The sequence below is a fragment of the Eptesicus fuscus genome, chromosome 11 (genome assembly GCF_027574615.1).
Source record: "Eptesicus fuscus isolate TK198812 chromosome 11, DD_ASM_mEF_20220401, whole genome shotgun sequence".
Classification (NCBI taxonomy): Eukaryota; Metazoa; Chordata; class Mammalia; order Chiroptera; family Vespertilionidae; genus Eptesicus; species Eptesicus fuscus.
Window position 1 is genome coordinate 85,022,618 of NC_072483.1, and position 14,579 is coordinate 85,037,196.

Here is a 14,579-nt window from a genome sequence, read left to right on the forward strand (position 1 = left end):
TTCATAATTTAAAAAAGAGAGACAATGCCCTAGCCAGCTTGGCTCAGTGGATAGAGCGTCAGTCTTCAGACTGAAGGGTCCCAGGTTCGATTCCGGCCAAGGGCACATGCCTGGGGTGCGGGCTCGATCCCCAGTGGGGGGCGTGCAGGAGGCAGCCAATCAATGATTCTTTCTCATCATTGATGTTTCTCTCTCTCTCTCCTTCTCCTTTCCTCTCTGAAATCAATAAAGAAATATATTTTTAAAAAAGAGAGACAAATTCCCCTCAATCAGGATATGTAATTTAGTATATTATATTTCAGTTACATTAAAATATACCGTGGATTTTCTGGAAAAAAAATTAATTGCAGAATTTACCTCTGTATAGTTAGACTAGGAGTAATTTATTTTATCTTTTTGCTTTTCTCTCGTAAAGAAATACTACCCTTGTTATAGGAGTTGAGGTTAGGAAGTGATACATTATTTTAAAAATCATCCTTTTCCTGAATTAGAAACAAAACAACCTTTTAGACATTAATTAATGGCAGTTTTTATAACACGGATCTATAATCCTAAGCCAGTGCTTTTCAGTCTTGGCTGTTGTTACAGACTCACCAGTGGAAGTTTTAAAAATATAAAAAAGTAGCCCTAGCCGGTTTTGCTCAGTGGATAAAGCATTGGCCTGTGGCCTGAAGGGTCCTGGGTTTGATTCTGTTCAAGGGCACATGCCTGGGCTGCAGGCTCAATCCCCAGTAGGGGGCGTGCAGGAGGCAGCATATCAATGATTCTCATCATTGATGTTCTCTCCCTCTCCCTTCTTCTCTGAAATCAATAAAAATATATTAAAAAAAAAAAAAGGTAGGACCTTACCTCCTTCCCCTCCCCCTCTCTCAATTATAGAGAAAAATCATCAGTAGGACTGGTCAGGACCTTGATTATATTTTAAGGTTCCAGCTAATTCCTTCAATAGCCTGGATCACCTAGTCCTGGGGTTATGAACTGACTGCCAATGGGTGAAGACCCATAGATGCATTCTCTATGGCCACTGGTTAAAAAAAATTTTTAAAGACATTAGGCAAGAGATATCCGCCTCCTTTAGCCAGATTCCACCACTCCCTAATGTTTATATTCTGGCCACTCATCAACTTATTATCTGCTGACCTTTGTGAGCATTTGAATTATGAATAAACCCAGAACTAGTCCAAACTCCCTTGTTTTACAGATAAACTAGCCAGAGTCCAGTGTATGTGTGAAGAGATTATGGGGATTTTGGTTTTATTGTCTGCCCGATCATTTCATTCCAGCATAACATAAATGTAAGGATTATTTCTATTATACATTGGTAGTACTTAAAGTGTTTGTGGCTATGTGTCTCCAAAGTGAAAATGGAATTAATTGGGGGATATGATTTGATATATAAACAATTTAATAGAAGTTTTCACAGATACAGATAATACAGCAACTGAATATTTGGGTTTGCCCAAGTAGAAGCTGATTAAAAGTTTTCTTGGTTCCTTAAATATTGGGAGATTAAAGAGTGCATGTCTTGTTTTAGTCCTGTATTTGGAATATTTATTTAAAAACATAGATAAATTAATACTTTGGTCTGTCTTTTTCAGCACAACGTTAGAGGTGTTGTATCTATGGCTAATAATGGCCCAAATACCAATGGATCTCAGTTTTTCATCACCTATGGCAAGCAGCCACATTTGGACATGAAATACACAGTATTTGGAAAGTGAGTATCCTGGTTATAGTTTTCTTCTTTGGAATTTCATTGCAAAGGATGCATATGAGTGGCTGTGATACCATAACTAATATGGAAAGTGCAGTCTAAGAGCTAAATGTACCTGGAATGTAAGTCCACCACTTACCTGCCCTGTGACCTTGGGAAATTATAACCTCTCTGAGCCTATTTCCTGATTTTCTCAAAGACAGGCTAATACTTTTTTTCTGGTCTATTATGCAAATTAACAGTAATGTGTCTTTTCATTGAGATAGCATTTTACAGCACCTAACAGATCTGAAAAACAGTGGCTTAAACAAAATGGACTGGGATGGTCCTTTTCTCTTAAGGATAGTATAATTGCTATACATATATGGATATTTTGTTTCAATCAGAAAATTTTCACCCATTATATTATTTCTCTTTCAGGGTAATAGACGGTCTGGAGACTCTAGATGAATTGGAGAAGTTACCAGTAAATGAGAAGACATACCGACCTCTTAATGATGTACACATTAAGGATATAACTATTCATGCCAACCCATTTGCTCAATAGTTACAATAGGCATGGACAAATACTTGGCAAACTATTTGAGGAACACCCTTATTGTGGCTTACCCAGCTTTAATTATGTCAACAGATTGTGTCATCCTGCTTGTTTACAACGAAGATCTTCCGAGTCCGTGGAACCAAGGGCAACCAAATAACTTCTACTCCTGTGATTGAGCATCTTCTTCACTATAACTATATCCAATGTATTTAAGTTTAATTTTTAAAAAATGTTCACCTTTTGTTACATAAAAACATTTATTTTTAAATGCTGAGTTTCAAATCAGTCATTTTTGAGCAGCCTAATTGTAAACTTCTACTATATCTAGTCCACACCGTGGAAGTATCATTTTCCATTAGTTGTTCACTTTGTGAGGTTACAAAGAAGAAAGACAAGATGAAGAGGTAGTATAGGAAGGCCAGCCAACACATTTGCTATTTTCTTTGGTCTTTAGATTTGTAATAGGGGCTAGGAGATATCTAGAGTCCAGTAAACACTCAAAATTCCCCAACTGATTTGCCCATGGAACATTTTTTTAAAAAATATCTTTTAAAATATGGCATGATAAAGTTCTACAGATGACCCATTTGAAAAATGCAATTAGTTGGTTAAGAACGCCAGTTGTAGAGTCCTGTCTGTGTTTGAATCACAGCTCTGTTCCCTACTAGTAACTTTAGGCAAATTAACTTTCCAAGCTTTTGTTTTCTCATTCATAAATAATATCCCCTCATAGGCTATGGTGAGGATTAAAAGAAATTATGTGTGTAAAGCTTCTGGCATGTCGTGTTCTGTATTAAGTAATGGAAGCTGTCCTATTTATCTCCACCAGAGCACTCTTACCTAATCAGGCCATTTATAGACTCTGCTATTGATTTTATCAAGAATGTTTTCCACTTACTGCCTTCATTAGATTTTGGGTATTGCTAAAACTAAGCATTTTTTGGTTTGCATTATTTTTGCAGATGGCTGATGAAATGTTTTGGTTCTTTCTTAATTACAGTTTGGGAGTTAAGCTTGTAGCTGCCCTCTGGAACCATCTATACCTTCCACTAAACTGAGGTGCTAATTATACTAATGTTCTCACATTTTGTTTCAGCCTTTGAACCATTTCGGTTTCTGGAATTAGTATGAAAGGCCCTTTTTGGCCAGAGTTTTACACTTCTTATACCTGATCTCTTTCTTCAAACATGTCATTGAATTTTTGCCATCACTTTTAAGAGGCTTTTACTGACAGGATGTTTTGGTACTGACTGGCGTTCCCTCAATTTTTTATTTTATGCCATTTTTTAAAGTAGTGCCAGTGTGGTCACTTTTGGGCTCATTCTTATAAAGTCAGCTCAGTGACAGCCAGAAGGATCTCAGAGGTAGGGCGGTTCGGTATCCTTGCCACCTGGAGGGCAAGCTCCAGAGTAATGATTTCTGTCCACTCCCACTGGGCCCCGTGTCCCACTGATCACCTTAGCGTTTGGGTGATGGGTGTATTACACTGCAGAGACGACTATAATATTGCTGACCAACCAAAATTCTCTTTAAAAAGGAGAGGAAGAAGGTTCCCCATCTAAACCAGAGGTTGGTGAAACAGACTGCCCTTGTGTTCTTGTAAAGGACGCCTTCTTGGAACGCAGTCCGTCCTGGCTGGTTTGTGCTACAACAGCAATGCCGATTGGCAGAGACAGAGACCACATCTGGCCCTTCCAGGAAATCGGCCGGAGCCTAGACTAGACCGTCCGAGATGGAGGGCCAGGTGTGTGCCGGGCGGTCACCAGGCCTCCCTGGCTTGTCGGCGACCGTCTGTCTTCACGTGGCCTTTCCTGTGTGTGCCTGTGTCCTAATCTCTATAAGGAAAGACACCCGTCCCATTGGGTTAGGTCCCACCCTAGTGACCTCACTGAACCCTAACTGCCTCTGTGAAGGTCCTATTGGCAGTCACGTTGAGATAGTGGGGACTGACTTAAAATGATTAATTGGGAGCACACTCCCCACTCAGCCCACACATCATGTGCACCAAACACACTTTTCCTCGTCTCCAGCGTTCACCAATACAATTTTTAGTGAGCACCGGCGAGTCTCTTCTCACTAGTACTTTCAGCGCTCCCCCATTATCCGAAGCGGACCCTGGCCAACATGGCCGCCGTCGCAGCTTCCCCGGGACCGCAGCTTCCCCGTCACCTTCAGTAGCGCCGCTCGCGCCCCGGCGCCTGCGCACACGGGGCCGCGCGCCCCGCCTCCCCCTCCTGCGCATGCGCCCCCCCCCCCCCCCCCCGCGCACGCCCCGCCCGAGGGGGGGGGCGGGTCACGCTGCAGCGTCACCTGTGTTTTTCAGAAGAGTCCTGACGCCGCGGCTGTCAGCTCCATTTTGTTGTCGGAGCCCGTCCAGCCGGCAGGGCCTTCTCCGCTGTCGCGTGACAAGCTTTGTCTCCTTCGGCGTCGACTCTCTGGCCGGGACGGTAAGCGCAGGGGGGAAGCGGGCTGGGTGTCAGGGCCCTGTCTCTGCGCCCCGCGAGCGCCTGGTGACGCCGTCCCGCCCGGGCCCGCGGGATGCCGCCCGCGGTCTCCTACACGGCGAGCCTTTTCCCCCCTCGCCCCATCCAGCTCTGCCCAGCCTCTGTCGCCGCGAGTGTCTGCGGTAACCTCGACGCCCCACACCCTGGCGGAGGATAGTGACCGTGTGTGCCAGGCGGGGGTGGGGCGGGCCGCGCCCGGGCGCCATCTTGTCTGCAGCGGCCGCCGCCTCCCGCGCTGTAAGATGGCGGCGGCGGCGGAGCGCCCGTCGCGGCTGGTGTGGACCTGGGTTCTGCGTCGATGACGCTCCTGTGAGGAGCTGTGCTGACCGAGGCGGGAGGCGTTGGCCCGGGATGAGGCGGTGTCCCTCCCTGAACGTCCCGCCGCTGCTGACAGCACTGGAATGCCCCCTCAGTGTTGTCCGGGACCCCGAGGGAGGAGAAGAAGACAGGGTTTGAGGGCGTGTGGGGTCAGGCATTTTGTGGGTGGAATTTCTGCGCCCCCCTTGGAGCGGTTTGAGTGCGGAGACGTGGAGTCCCGTTAGGGGTTTTCGTTGGAAACACGTATGAAAGGAAGATGGCGTCCGCCCTCTCCGAACCCGATTGTGTAAGAAAGCTGGTGGTGAAAGAGGGCTCTCCGGGGAGTGGCGCCCAGAAGGCGGAGTCCTGTCGTTTTGCTTTGCAATGCCAGCGCTGACCCCAGGCCTTCCTGGTTTGGGCGATCTCCCTCCTTTACGGAGGTTTTCCATAGTAAATGGTTCTGTCTCGAGAGCGTTTCTGGTGGCTGGTGAGTTGGAGGCTGGTTTTTGATGCGCGTTCAAATGGGGAGAATTACATCACGTGAACTTGGATTACGTACGTTTCTGCTGGCAGGAAAGGGGGTACGATTTTGCCAAAATCGATCAACAGGGTCACAGCTAGAGTGAGCTTGCAAAGAAGAATGTTATTGAGCTGTTCGTGGTTGACGTGCGGTGCCCTATAAAACGGGGGGGACCTGTGTTTTACGTAGATGAGGCACTCGAAGAGAAGTTACTGCCCCGACTGGGAGGAGAAAGACTGGGAGTGTGCGAAATGGAGCAGCAGCAGCAGCAGCCGCAAGAGGGCGAGGCGATCCCACAGCAGCGCCCGCGAGAGCAAGCGCTGCAAGTATGACCACGCTAAAACCTCGGATAGGTGAGGAGCGGAGGGTGTGTCCGAGGATAAAAACACTCCCATGGTTAGAGCTGGTGTCACTTAAATAAGTAACCGTGCTTACCATTTCCTGTTGGCGGTGATGGCTTGTAATGCTTGTAAAAGTGTGTGTGTGTGTGTTTTGGTTGGTGGGAGAAAAAATCTTATTGTCTTTAAGGGATTTACTGAGAACTTGAGGATATTCGGTATTAGCCTGAAGCATTGAAAAAGTGTTTATTTTTATTTTTTCTAGTCATTATTTGGAAAGCAGGTCCATGAATGAGAGAGATTATTATAGTCGGCGCTACATTGATGAATATAGAAATGACTACAGTCAAGGGTGTGAATCTGGACATCGCCATAGGGACCATGAAAGCAGATACCAGAACCATAGTAGCAAGTCCTCTGGTAGGAGTGGACGAAGTAGCTATAAAAGCAAACACAGGATTCACCACAGCACCACACGTCATCGTTCCCATGGGGTAGGAGCGCTTTTAAAACATTTGGAAATTTTATTTCCCCTTGGAACAAGAAAACTTTAATTTGTGTTTGATCATTTGAGAAAGTTCTGTTTAAGATGAAGCTATCTCAATTTTAACTTGCAGGATCCTTTCTATTTGTGCATTGGATAGGAAATGCCCCAAGTACAGTATATATTTAGTTACATAATAGGTTTTGTTACTAGTTGGCAACTGTCATTTCTGTGAAATAGTGGAGGGGATTTAATTTAATTTAGGTTAGTTTATTGCAATGGTTGCAATAGATAGAGTCTGACAGATTTTTCATGGTACTTCAAGAAATCTGATTTTTGATAAATTGAAGCCTTACCACAAAAATAGACTAAGCTTTTTATTTTTGTCTGATGAGGATTAGATGTAACTTTGTTCTAGCAAAGCATTCTCTCTCTTTTTTTTCCTCACTAAGCCCACCATTTAACAGATGTGAACATTATGGAATGTGTATTAATTTGGAGATCAGCTCAGATGGCGTTTAAAGTGTCATGGTGTTATTCTTGTATACCAAAAAAGTTTTTTTCTTCCCCAAATTAGGACTTTAATTTTATTTACTATCTTAATATTTTGTTTTCTTAGATTAGTTAGGAAATCTTAATTTGGCCACAGTCTACTTTAACAAGTAAATACTACATCCTACTATTTTGCAACAGTAAATTGGGACACTAGAAACTTAAAATTATGTTTCAGTGAATGCTACAACTAAGCATTTTTTTAAAGAAAACAATTGTGTTATGTTTTGTTGCCTTGCCACTTTGAGTATCTTATCTGAAAATCTGTTCCTTGCCATGTTTTTCTCCTGTTAACATAAACTATGTGCCCTGTGAATTTCTGGGGACTGAATTTGAAATTGCTCCTGCCAACCGTTTGTGGCCTGGCGTGTATCTGAATGCCTGAATATCTCCCCGCTGAATGAATTTCGTATTCTGCCCTGAATTCACTCGGGTATATTGATTGGCTGGATGATCTTGGTGCCGCCCACTTGACGTTTCCAGAAGAGTCACCGAAGGAAAAGATCCAGGAGTGTAGAGGATGATGAGGAGGGTCACCTGATCTGTCAGAGTGGAGACGTACTAAGTGCAAGATGTATAGAATATTTTTCAACACTTATTAACTTTTCAGATAACATATCTATATATAGATTAAGATTTCAGGGATTTGGAAATCTTTTTTCTCTCTTTCTGTTTTTTGTTTTGTTTTGTTTGTTTTTTTTCCATTTCTTTTGGTGGTGGGGGGGGAATTGTATTTTTGCTTTCTTTAGAAATTTAATGTTTGTTATGTAGAACTTCCAAAACAGTAAATCAAGTTAAATGAAATTAGCTTTAAGACTGAAATTAGACCTAAAAATAGTTACATGTTTTTTGACAGTGTTGACCAGTAAAATAGTGATAAGGGAATTTGTAGCATCAACTAGAATAATCTGCATTTATAGCATTTATTATGATAAGCAATATGTTTTCACTTCTTGGTGTGACAGATTTATTCTTCTCTTTTAGATGAAATTGTTGACACTTTAGGTGAAGGAGCTTTTGGAAAAGTCGTGGAGTGCATTGATCATAAAGTGTAAGTTTCCTATCCTCGGATTGTACTTGGAGTGATCGACGGTATAGAAAATATATTTAGCCTTGGCTGGTGTTGCTCAGTTGGTTGAGCATTGGCCCATGTATCAAGAGGTCACGGATTCAGTTCCCAGTCAGGGCACATGCCCAGGATTTGGGTACAATCCCCAGTGGGGGGGGGGGGGGGGGGGCATGCAGGAGGCAGCTGATTGAAGTCTCTCTCTCAAAAAAAAAAAAAATCAACATATCTTTTAAAAGAAAATATATGTAGCTTTAGAATATGGTCTGACCATGAGTTAGATGCATCTTTACCCTTTACCTTGGATTTTCTACTTGTCTGTAGGAAACTCCCAGTAAAAGATACTAGCTGTTTTTATTTTTATATATTTTAAAATATCTATTGATTTCAGAGAGGAAGGGGGGAGAGAGAGAGAGAGAGAGAGAGAGAGAGAGAGAAGAAACATCAATGATAAGAGAATCATCAATCGGCTGGGATTGATGTACGCCCCCTCCGGGATTAAGCCTACAACCTGGGCATGTGCCCTTGATCAGAATCGAACCCAGGACCCTTCAGTCCGAAGGCTGACGCTCTTATGCATTGAGCCAAACTGGCTAGGGCTGTTTTCATTTTTAAGTAGTAGTAATTAATAGTATATGCAGCCTCTAATTTCAGTTTTTTGGGTTTTTTTTAATATATTTTATTGATTTTTTACAGAGAGGAAGAGAGAGGGATAGACAGTTAGAAACATCGATGAGAGAGAAACATCGATCAGCTGCCTCTTGCACACCCCCTACTGGGGATGTGCCCGCAGCCAAGGTACATGCCCTTGACCGGAATCGAACCTGGGACCCTTCAGTCCGCAGGCTGACGCTCTATCCACTGAGCCAAACCGGTTTCGGCTAATTTCAGTTTTAAGTTGAGAACAGATTTTAAGGAAAATAGTATTCTTGTCTCATGAGGCACAACTTTTTTTTTTTAAAGGTCATTCTAGTTGCTTACATTAAGTTGCAATTAAAAGATAAAACATAAAGTAGAAGTGTACAGTTAGTGATAAAAAATGCAATAAAATATCTTTATTTTATTTATATCTTGGATTTTTCTTTAACAGGGGAGGTAGACATGTAGCGGTAAAAATAGTTAAAAATGTGGATAGATACTGTGAAGCTGCCCGCTCAGAAATACAAGTGCTGGAACACTTAAATACAACAGATCCCAACAGTACATTGTAAGTATCAACATAGAACTTAGAAAATGGCCGTAGGTGGATTTTAAGACGATGAACTAAGTTATTACAAGAAGCTGAACTAAGTTATTTTTCATGTGTTTGTAGCCGCTGTGTCCAGATGTTGGAATGGTTTGAGCATCGTGGTCACATTTGCATTGTATTTGAATTACTAGGACTTAGTACTTATGATTTTATTAAGGAAAATGGTTTTCTGCCATTTCGAATGGATCATATCAGGAAGATGGCATATCAGATATGCAAGTCTGTGAATTGTAAGTACTTTTTATGAAACGTTAGCTGTTGGTGGGCTAATTTTTTAAGGAGGGTAGTGGGTTTCAGTCCCGGGTGGTTGTCTGGCAGACTATTGAATGTTGCCTCTTCTTCAGGATTGTGGCAAAGACATCAGAGAAGTGTGTTCTTTGTTGGTAGGTGCTTTGGTTTTTGATTTGTAGAGTACAGCTACTCTTTGTGTTTCATTCTCAGTTTTGCACAGTAATAAGTTGACTCATACCGACTTAAAGCCTGAAAACATTTTATTTGTGCAGTCTGACTACACAGAGGCATATAATCCCAAAATGGTAAGTCTTCAATGTATTAAAACTTCATAGTTCTAAGTGAATGTTTTATGCCTTCTTAATATTATGCCTTCTTAACCATCATTTATGGTTTTTAGAAACGTGATGAACGTACCTTAATAAATCCAGATATTAAAGTTGTAGACTTTGGAAGTGCAACATATGATGATGAACATCACAGTACATTGGTGTCTACCAGACATTATAGGGCTCCTGAAGTTATTTTAGGTAAGCATTTAATTGTGCTTTGGGAACCTTTATCTTATTGAAACTGATTTTAAATTTTACTTGTAGTTTGAAAACATAATCATTTTGTTATGTCCCAGATACTTTGCATGTCCAGTCTTTATATGGCATAGCGTGCCCATTTTACAGGTTAAGAAATTGAGGCTCAGAAAAAAAAAATCCACCCCCCCCCCCTCTCCAATCACTAGTCCCAAGAGCCTGACTTAAGGCTTGAAACTAGTATCTCCAGAGTCCTAACTCTTGCATACTATCCTATTATATTTAATCTTGGATTAAGTCATTGCTTTAGGATCTTTTCTATCTCAAACATCAACTTGTGCACATTTAAAAAGTTTTTAAGAAGCATTGAAGATTTTTTTCCCTAACAGTTTGCTTTGTCTTACAGCCTTAGGATGGTCCCAACCATGTGATGTCTGGAGTATAGGATGTATTCTTATTGAATATTACCTTGGCTTTACAGTATTTCCAGTAAGTGCTTTATATAAGAAAAGTGCCTGTTTACATGAATGAACACTAACTCATACATTTACTTCTGTAGCTTTACCCCCCCCCCCCAATCATAGACTATTAGTTGTAGATAAATATAAAGAAATAAAAATGGTATTCTGATTCTGTTGGGCATTTCATAATTTATGATTTTATTTAAAGTATTTTTTAATTTATTAAACTTGCTGAATTAGGGGAATCTTTGTTGATCTTGCTCTGTAAGCCTTATTTTTTTTCCTTCCAGCTGTAACTTGCTAAAAGTAGGCCTTTTTTAGTGTTCACATCCTTCCTTGTGTCTAAATCATGTAGGGACTAGAAATGTAGCAGCTATGTTAAATGAGAACGGAGCACCATGTGCAAGTTCAGGTAGTTAACAAGTTTTCTTTATTATTTTAGACACATGATAGTAAGGAGCACCTAGCAATGATGGAAAGGATTCTTGGACCTTTACCAAAACATATGATACAGAAAACCAGGTATGTTTTAAGAGTGCCTTCCTTAGTACCAGTTGGTCACCTGTCCTCATTAGAACTATAAAACAGTAATGCTTTTTCACTTAAGTAGCTGATGATTACTTTGCTGGGAAGCCAGTAACGATCTCTAGGCTGTCCTTTGAAATCTGTGGAAAATGCTAGTCTAATCTATAAACGCATAATAAATGACTAAACCAGTCACTTAGAAGCTTACATTTTCATTGTCAACATAAACATGGATATTGACTTCCTCTTAGGAAACGTAAATATTTCCATCATGATCGATTGGACTGGGATGAACACAGTTCTGCCGGCAGATACGTTTCAAGGCGTTGTAAACCTCTGAAGGTAAGCCTGGTCACTGCTTAAACCATCCTCGAGTTTCCCCTTTTTATGGTGCAGAAATAAAGTACACGTGGTAGTGGGAAAAGCTGTTGACCATTTCTTTTTCTTGCAGGAATTTATGCTTTCTCAGGATGCTGAACATGAGCTTCTCTTTGACCTCATTCAGAAAATGCTGGAGTATGAGCCAACTAAAAGGATTACTCTCAAAGAAGCCTTAAAACATCCTTTCTTTTATCCCCTAAAAAAAACTACATAGAGCTCTAATTGCACAGCGAAAGAAGAGGTTTTATAGACTGTATCAGTCTAATTAAGTTATTTTGTACAGCTTTTGTAAATTTCTTAAACTTTTGTATTGCCTTGTTTATTTTGTTTGGATAGTTCGATTTGTTAAGTGCATAGCTAAGTAATTAACATCTTTTTCAATGATTTCTGTATAAAATGATCTATTCAGAATAAAATTTTTTGTGTTTATGAAGTTTATTTTTTATTTATTTTTTAAAAATACTTTACTGAAAAAAAAAATTTAAAAAAAATATTTTACTGATTTTTTTTACAGAGAGGAAGGGAGAGGATAGAGTTAGAAACAACGATGAGAGAGAAACCCCCTACTGGGGATGTGCTGGTAACAGGTACATGCTTGACTGGAATCGAACCTGGGATCCTTCAGTCCGTAGGCCGATGCTCTATCCACTGAGCCAAACCGGTTGAGGCTGTGTTTATGAAGTTTATATGAATCTGGACAAATTGTTTTTAGCACCATTTTTCTGTTTCTTGTTACTGTAAAGAATGGACATGTTTCTTCTATTGGGAGGTTTCCTTCAGTTTTGGAATTACTTAGCTTTGTTTTTATTTTAGTGAATGCCAGCACTGGGACACCTTTTCTAAATCAAATTACATGGGGTGTTGAACATACTATATAATAGATGCTGTATAATTTTCTTAACCAAGATCATCCCAATAAGTTCAATAAAAAAGTAAAAATAATTACAGGATATAAAGATCTAAAGATAAGATTTTTGTTCTCCCTTATATTCCTGTTCAGATTTAATACTGCTGCTTTCCTATCTCCCCCCTGAATGGAATTTTGCAAATGGTTTAAGGTCCTGTGCTCCTTCAGGACATAACAGAAGTTTTCAGATCCCTTACAGCCAAATCTGAATTGTCAAGTCACTATAGTAAGTCAGATTTTTGTCCATGGTTTTAAGACTTACTTAGATTCATAAAATTGAGAAGGTGCAGAGGTTTCTGATATACCTCCTGCACCACCACTCATATGATATGCATAATCTTCCTCATTATCCCCATCCATAACCAGAGGGTTTATTTGCTGTAATAGATGAGCCTGTGTTGATAAAATTACCCAAAGCCTATAGATTACCTTCTGGCTTATTTTTGCTGTTCATTATATTTGTTTGGATAGTTCTGCTGGCAGATAACTTTCAAGGCAATGTAATGTATGATGATGCATTGTCATAGAACACAGTATGTTCACTGCTCTAAAAATAAGCTGTTCCTCCCTCCAGCTCTCAATTTCTAGTAACTAATCTTTTTTACTCTTGTCCAGTTTTGCCTTTTCCAAAATGTCACGTAGTTGGAATCACAAAGTACATAGCCTTTTCAGATGGGCTTTCACTTAAAGCAGCATTTTTCAACCAGTGTGCATGTGGCAAGAATTTTTAAAACATGCAATACCTGCCTGGCTGATGTGCCTCTGGTTGAGCTTTGACCTATGAACCAGGAGGTCACAGTTCAATTTCCAGTCACATGCCCAGGTTGCAGGCTCAATCCCCAGTATATAATAGAAAATTGCCTCTTTCCAGTCATAGGGTTCCTAAAAGTTAGGGTATCTTTGTTTTGCTTCAAAATCCTCCAGGAGGTTGGAGGGAGCAGAGGCAACAGGGATAGACAAAATAAGATTGGCCATAAGGTAACAGTTCAAACTGGGTAATGGGTCAATGAAGGGTTTTTTTTTTTTTTGCAAAAAATCTTTCCATTAATTGCATCAGATTGGCTAGAGGGTGTATTTCATTACATGCTGCCTGGCATCCCTTACCCTTGTAAGATTACTCTAGCTGGTGCTGGTCGCCTGAATCAGGGTAGTGATACTGGAGGAGTTATTTTGGAGTTTAGAATGGGCAGGACTTGACCTGTTACATGTGAAGGCTGAAAGGGAAGGGACCTGAAGCTCTCTGGAGGATAGATGGCATTACTGTCCTATGAAGTGAAATACTGGCATTTTCTGAACATGTACATGTTTGGTTGTGTTTGAAGTACATGTGAGCCAACCAAGCAAAAATGGTCTGGAGAAAAAAGATTTCTGGACCCTTTGATGGGACTACAAGGATTTAGCTTTAACAAACTCAAGCACTTAAGGATGCAACAGTTACCGCTTCTCTTTACATCAACAGGGAGTCTCATGAAATTTTATTCAATCTCATAGACAAAAAGCGAATTTTAGTTAAAAGTAATACAGCAATATGATGACTAGCTTGGATGTCTACTTGAGGTTTTTCAGAATGCCAAGAACTACCTGGATTATCAGCTGTAGTTTTCTCCGTTCTTCAGACTTTGCCATGCCAAGATGCGGTGCTAACTAGAATGAAGACGAGGTGTACTTACAGAGAACCAGAGAATGTAGATCATCTTTTTGAAGTAGAGGTTTCAGTCTATAAATGGGGTTACTTATTCCCCCAATAGGTTTACCTCTAAGTTAACTAAGAAGTCTTCAGGATTTCAGCTTTTAAAAAATGGTTTAAAACAATTTCCTTTTTATATGGTTATACTGACTGGAAATTCCATGAAATGGACCAGCTCAATAATATTTGAGAACTCTGTAGCACCCAAATTCATTCTATACATTTTATGCACAACTCCCAAAGCTGCACCAATACAATAAACATTCTAATACCAGTTCACGGAGATACTGGTCCCTCCAGATAAGTCTGCAAAGCAAAGGATTTAGGTTTTTTTAAACCAGTCTCCTCTAGAGCATTAAATAAAACACCACAAGCAGCAGAGTTATTTTTTTCAGAGGAGACACACCGAGAGATCAATGATCCATTGATCGGCTGCCTCCTGCACACCCTACCCTGGCACTGGAGTTGAGGCCTGCAACCCAGGCATGTGCCCTGACCTGGAATTGAGTCGATTACCTGGTTTATAGGTCTACATTCAATCACCAAGCTACATGGCCCAGGCCTTAAATTGTGTTTTTTAAAAATGTGTTTTTAT

At 40.7% G+C, this 14,579-nt stretch overlaps 3 protein-coding genes across 7 annotated transcripts in view; 2 read left to right on the forward strand and 1 right to left on the reverse strand.

Annotated features, from left to right (window-relative positions):
* The window catches only part of PPIL3 (peptidylprolyl isomerase like 3), a 7,165-nt gene extending 4,642 nt beyond the window's left edge, over positions 1-2,523 (forward strand). For both annotated transcript variants that reach the window (XM_028153142.2, XM_054723215.1), the window contains exons 6-7: positions 1,599-1,717; positions 2,135-2,523. In XM_028153142.2, coding sequence (XP_028008943.1) covers positions 1,599-1,717; positions 2,135-2,261 — 246 coding nt within the window. In that variant the 3' untranslated portion in view covers positions 2,262-2,523. The remainder of the gene's footprint in view (positions 1-1,598; positions 1,718-2,134) is intronic.
* Positions 1-4,630, reverse strand: part of NIF3L1 (NGG1 interacting factor 3 like 1) — a 22,714-nt gene extending 18,084 nt beyond the window's left edge. The window contains exon 1 of the transcript XR_008557450.1: positions 4,566-4,630. The gene's annotated coding sequence lies outside the window, so the exon portion shown is untranslated. The remainder of the gene's footprint in view (positions 1-4,565) is intronic.
* On the forward strand, positions 4,630-11,823 carry CLK1 (CDC like kinase 1). 4 transcript variants are annotated; one of them, XM_054723213.1, is made up of 13 exons: positions 4,630-4,702; positions 5,766-5,929; positions 6,180-6,408; positions 7,434-7,524; positions 7,935-8,001; positions 9,107-9,223; positions 9,308-9,495; positions 9,707-9,801; positions 9,897-10,026; positions 10,430-10,512; positions 10,927-11,006; positions 11,261-11,351; positions 11,461-11,823. In XM_054723213.1, exons 2-13 carry the CDS (start codon positions 5,766-5,768, stop codon positions 11,602-11,604), a joined length of 1,479 nt encoding a protein of 492 aa, XP_054579188.1. In that variant the 5' UTR covers positions 4,630-4,702; the 3' UTR covers positions 11,605-11,823. The 4 variants fall into 4 exon arrangements, with proteins under 4 accessions (XP_054579188.1, XP_054579186.1, XP_054579187.1 ...); XM_054723211.1 differs by lacking the exon at positions 4,630-4,702 and adding an exon at positions 5,035-5,363; XM_054723212.1 differs by lacking the exon at positions 4,630-4,702 and adding an exon at positions 5,340-5,363 and having other exon boundaries at positions 9,329-9,495.
* Positions 11,824-14,579: the final 2,756 nt, after the last annotated feature.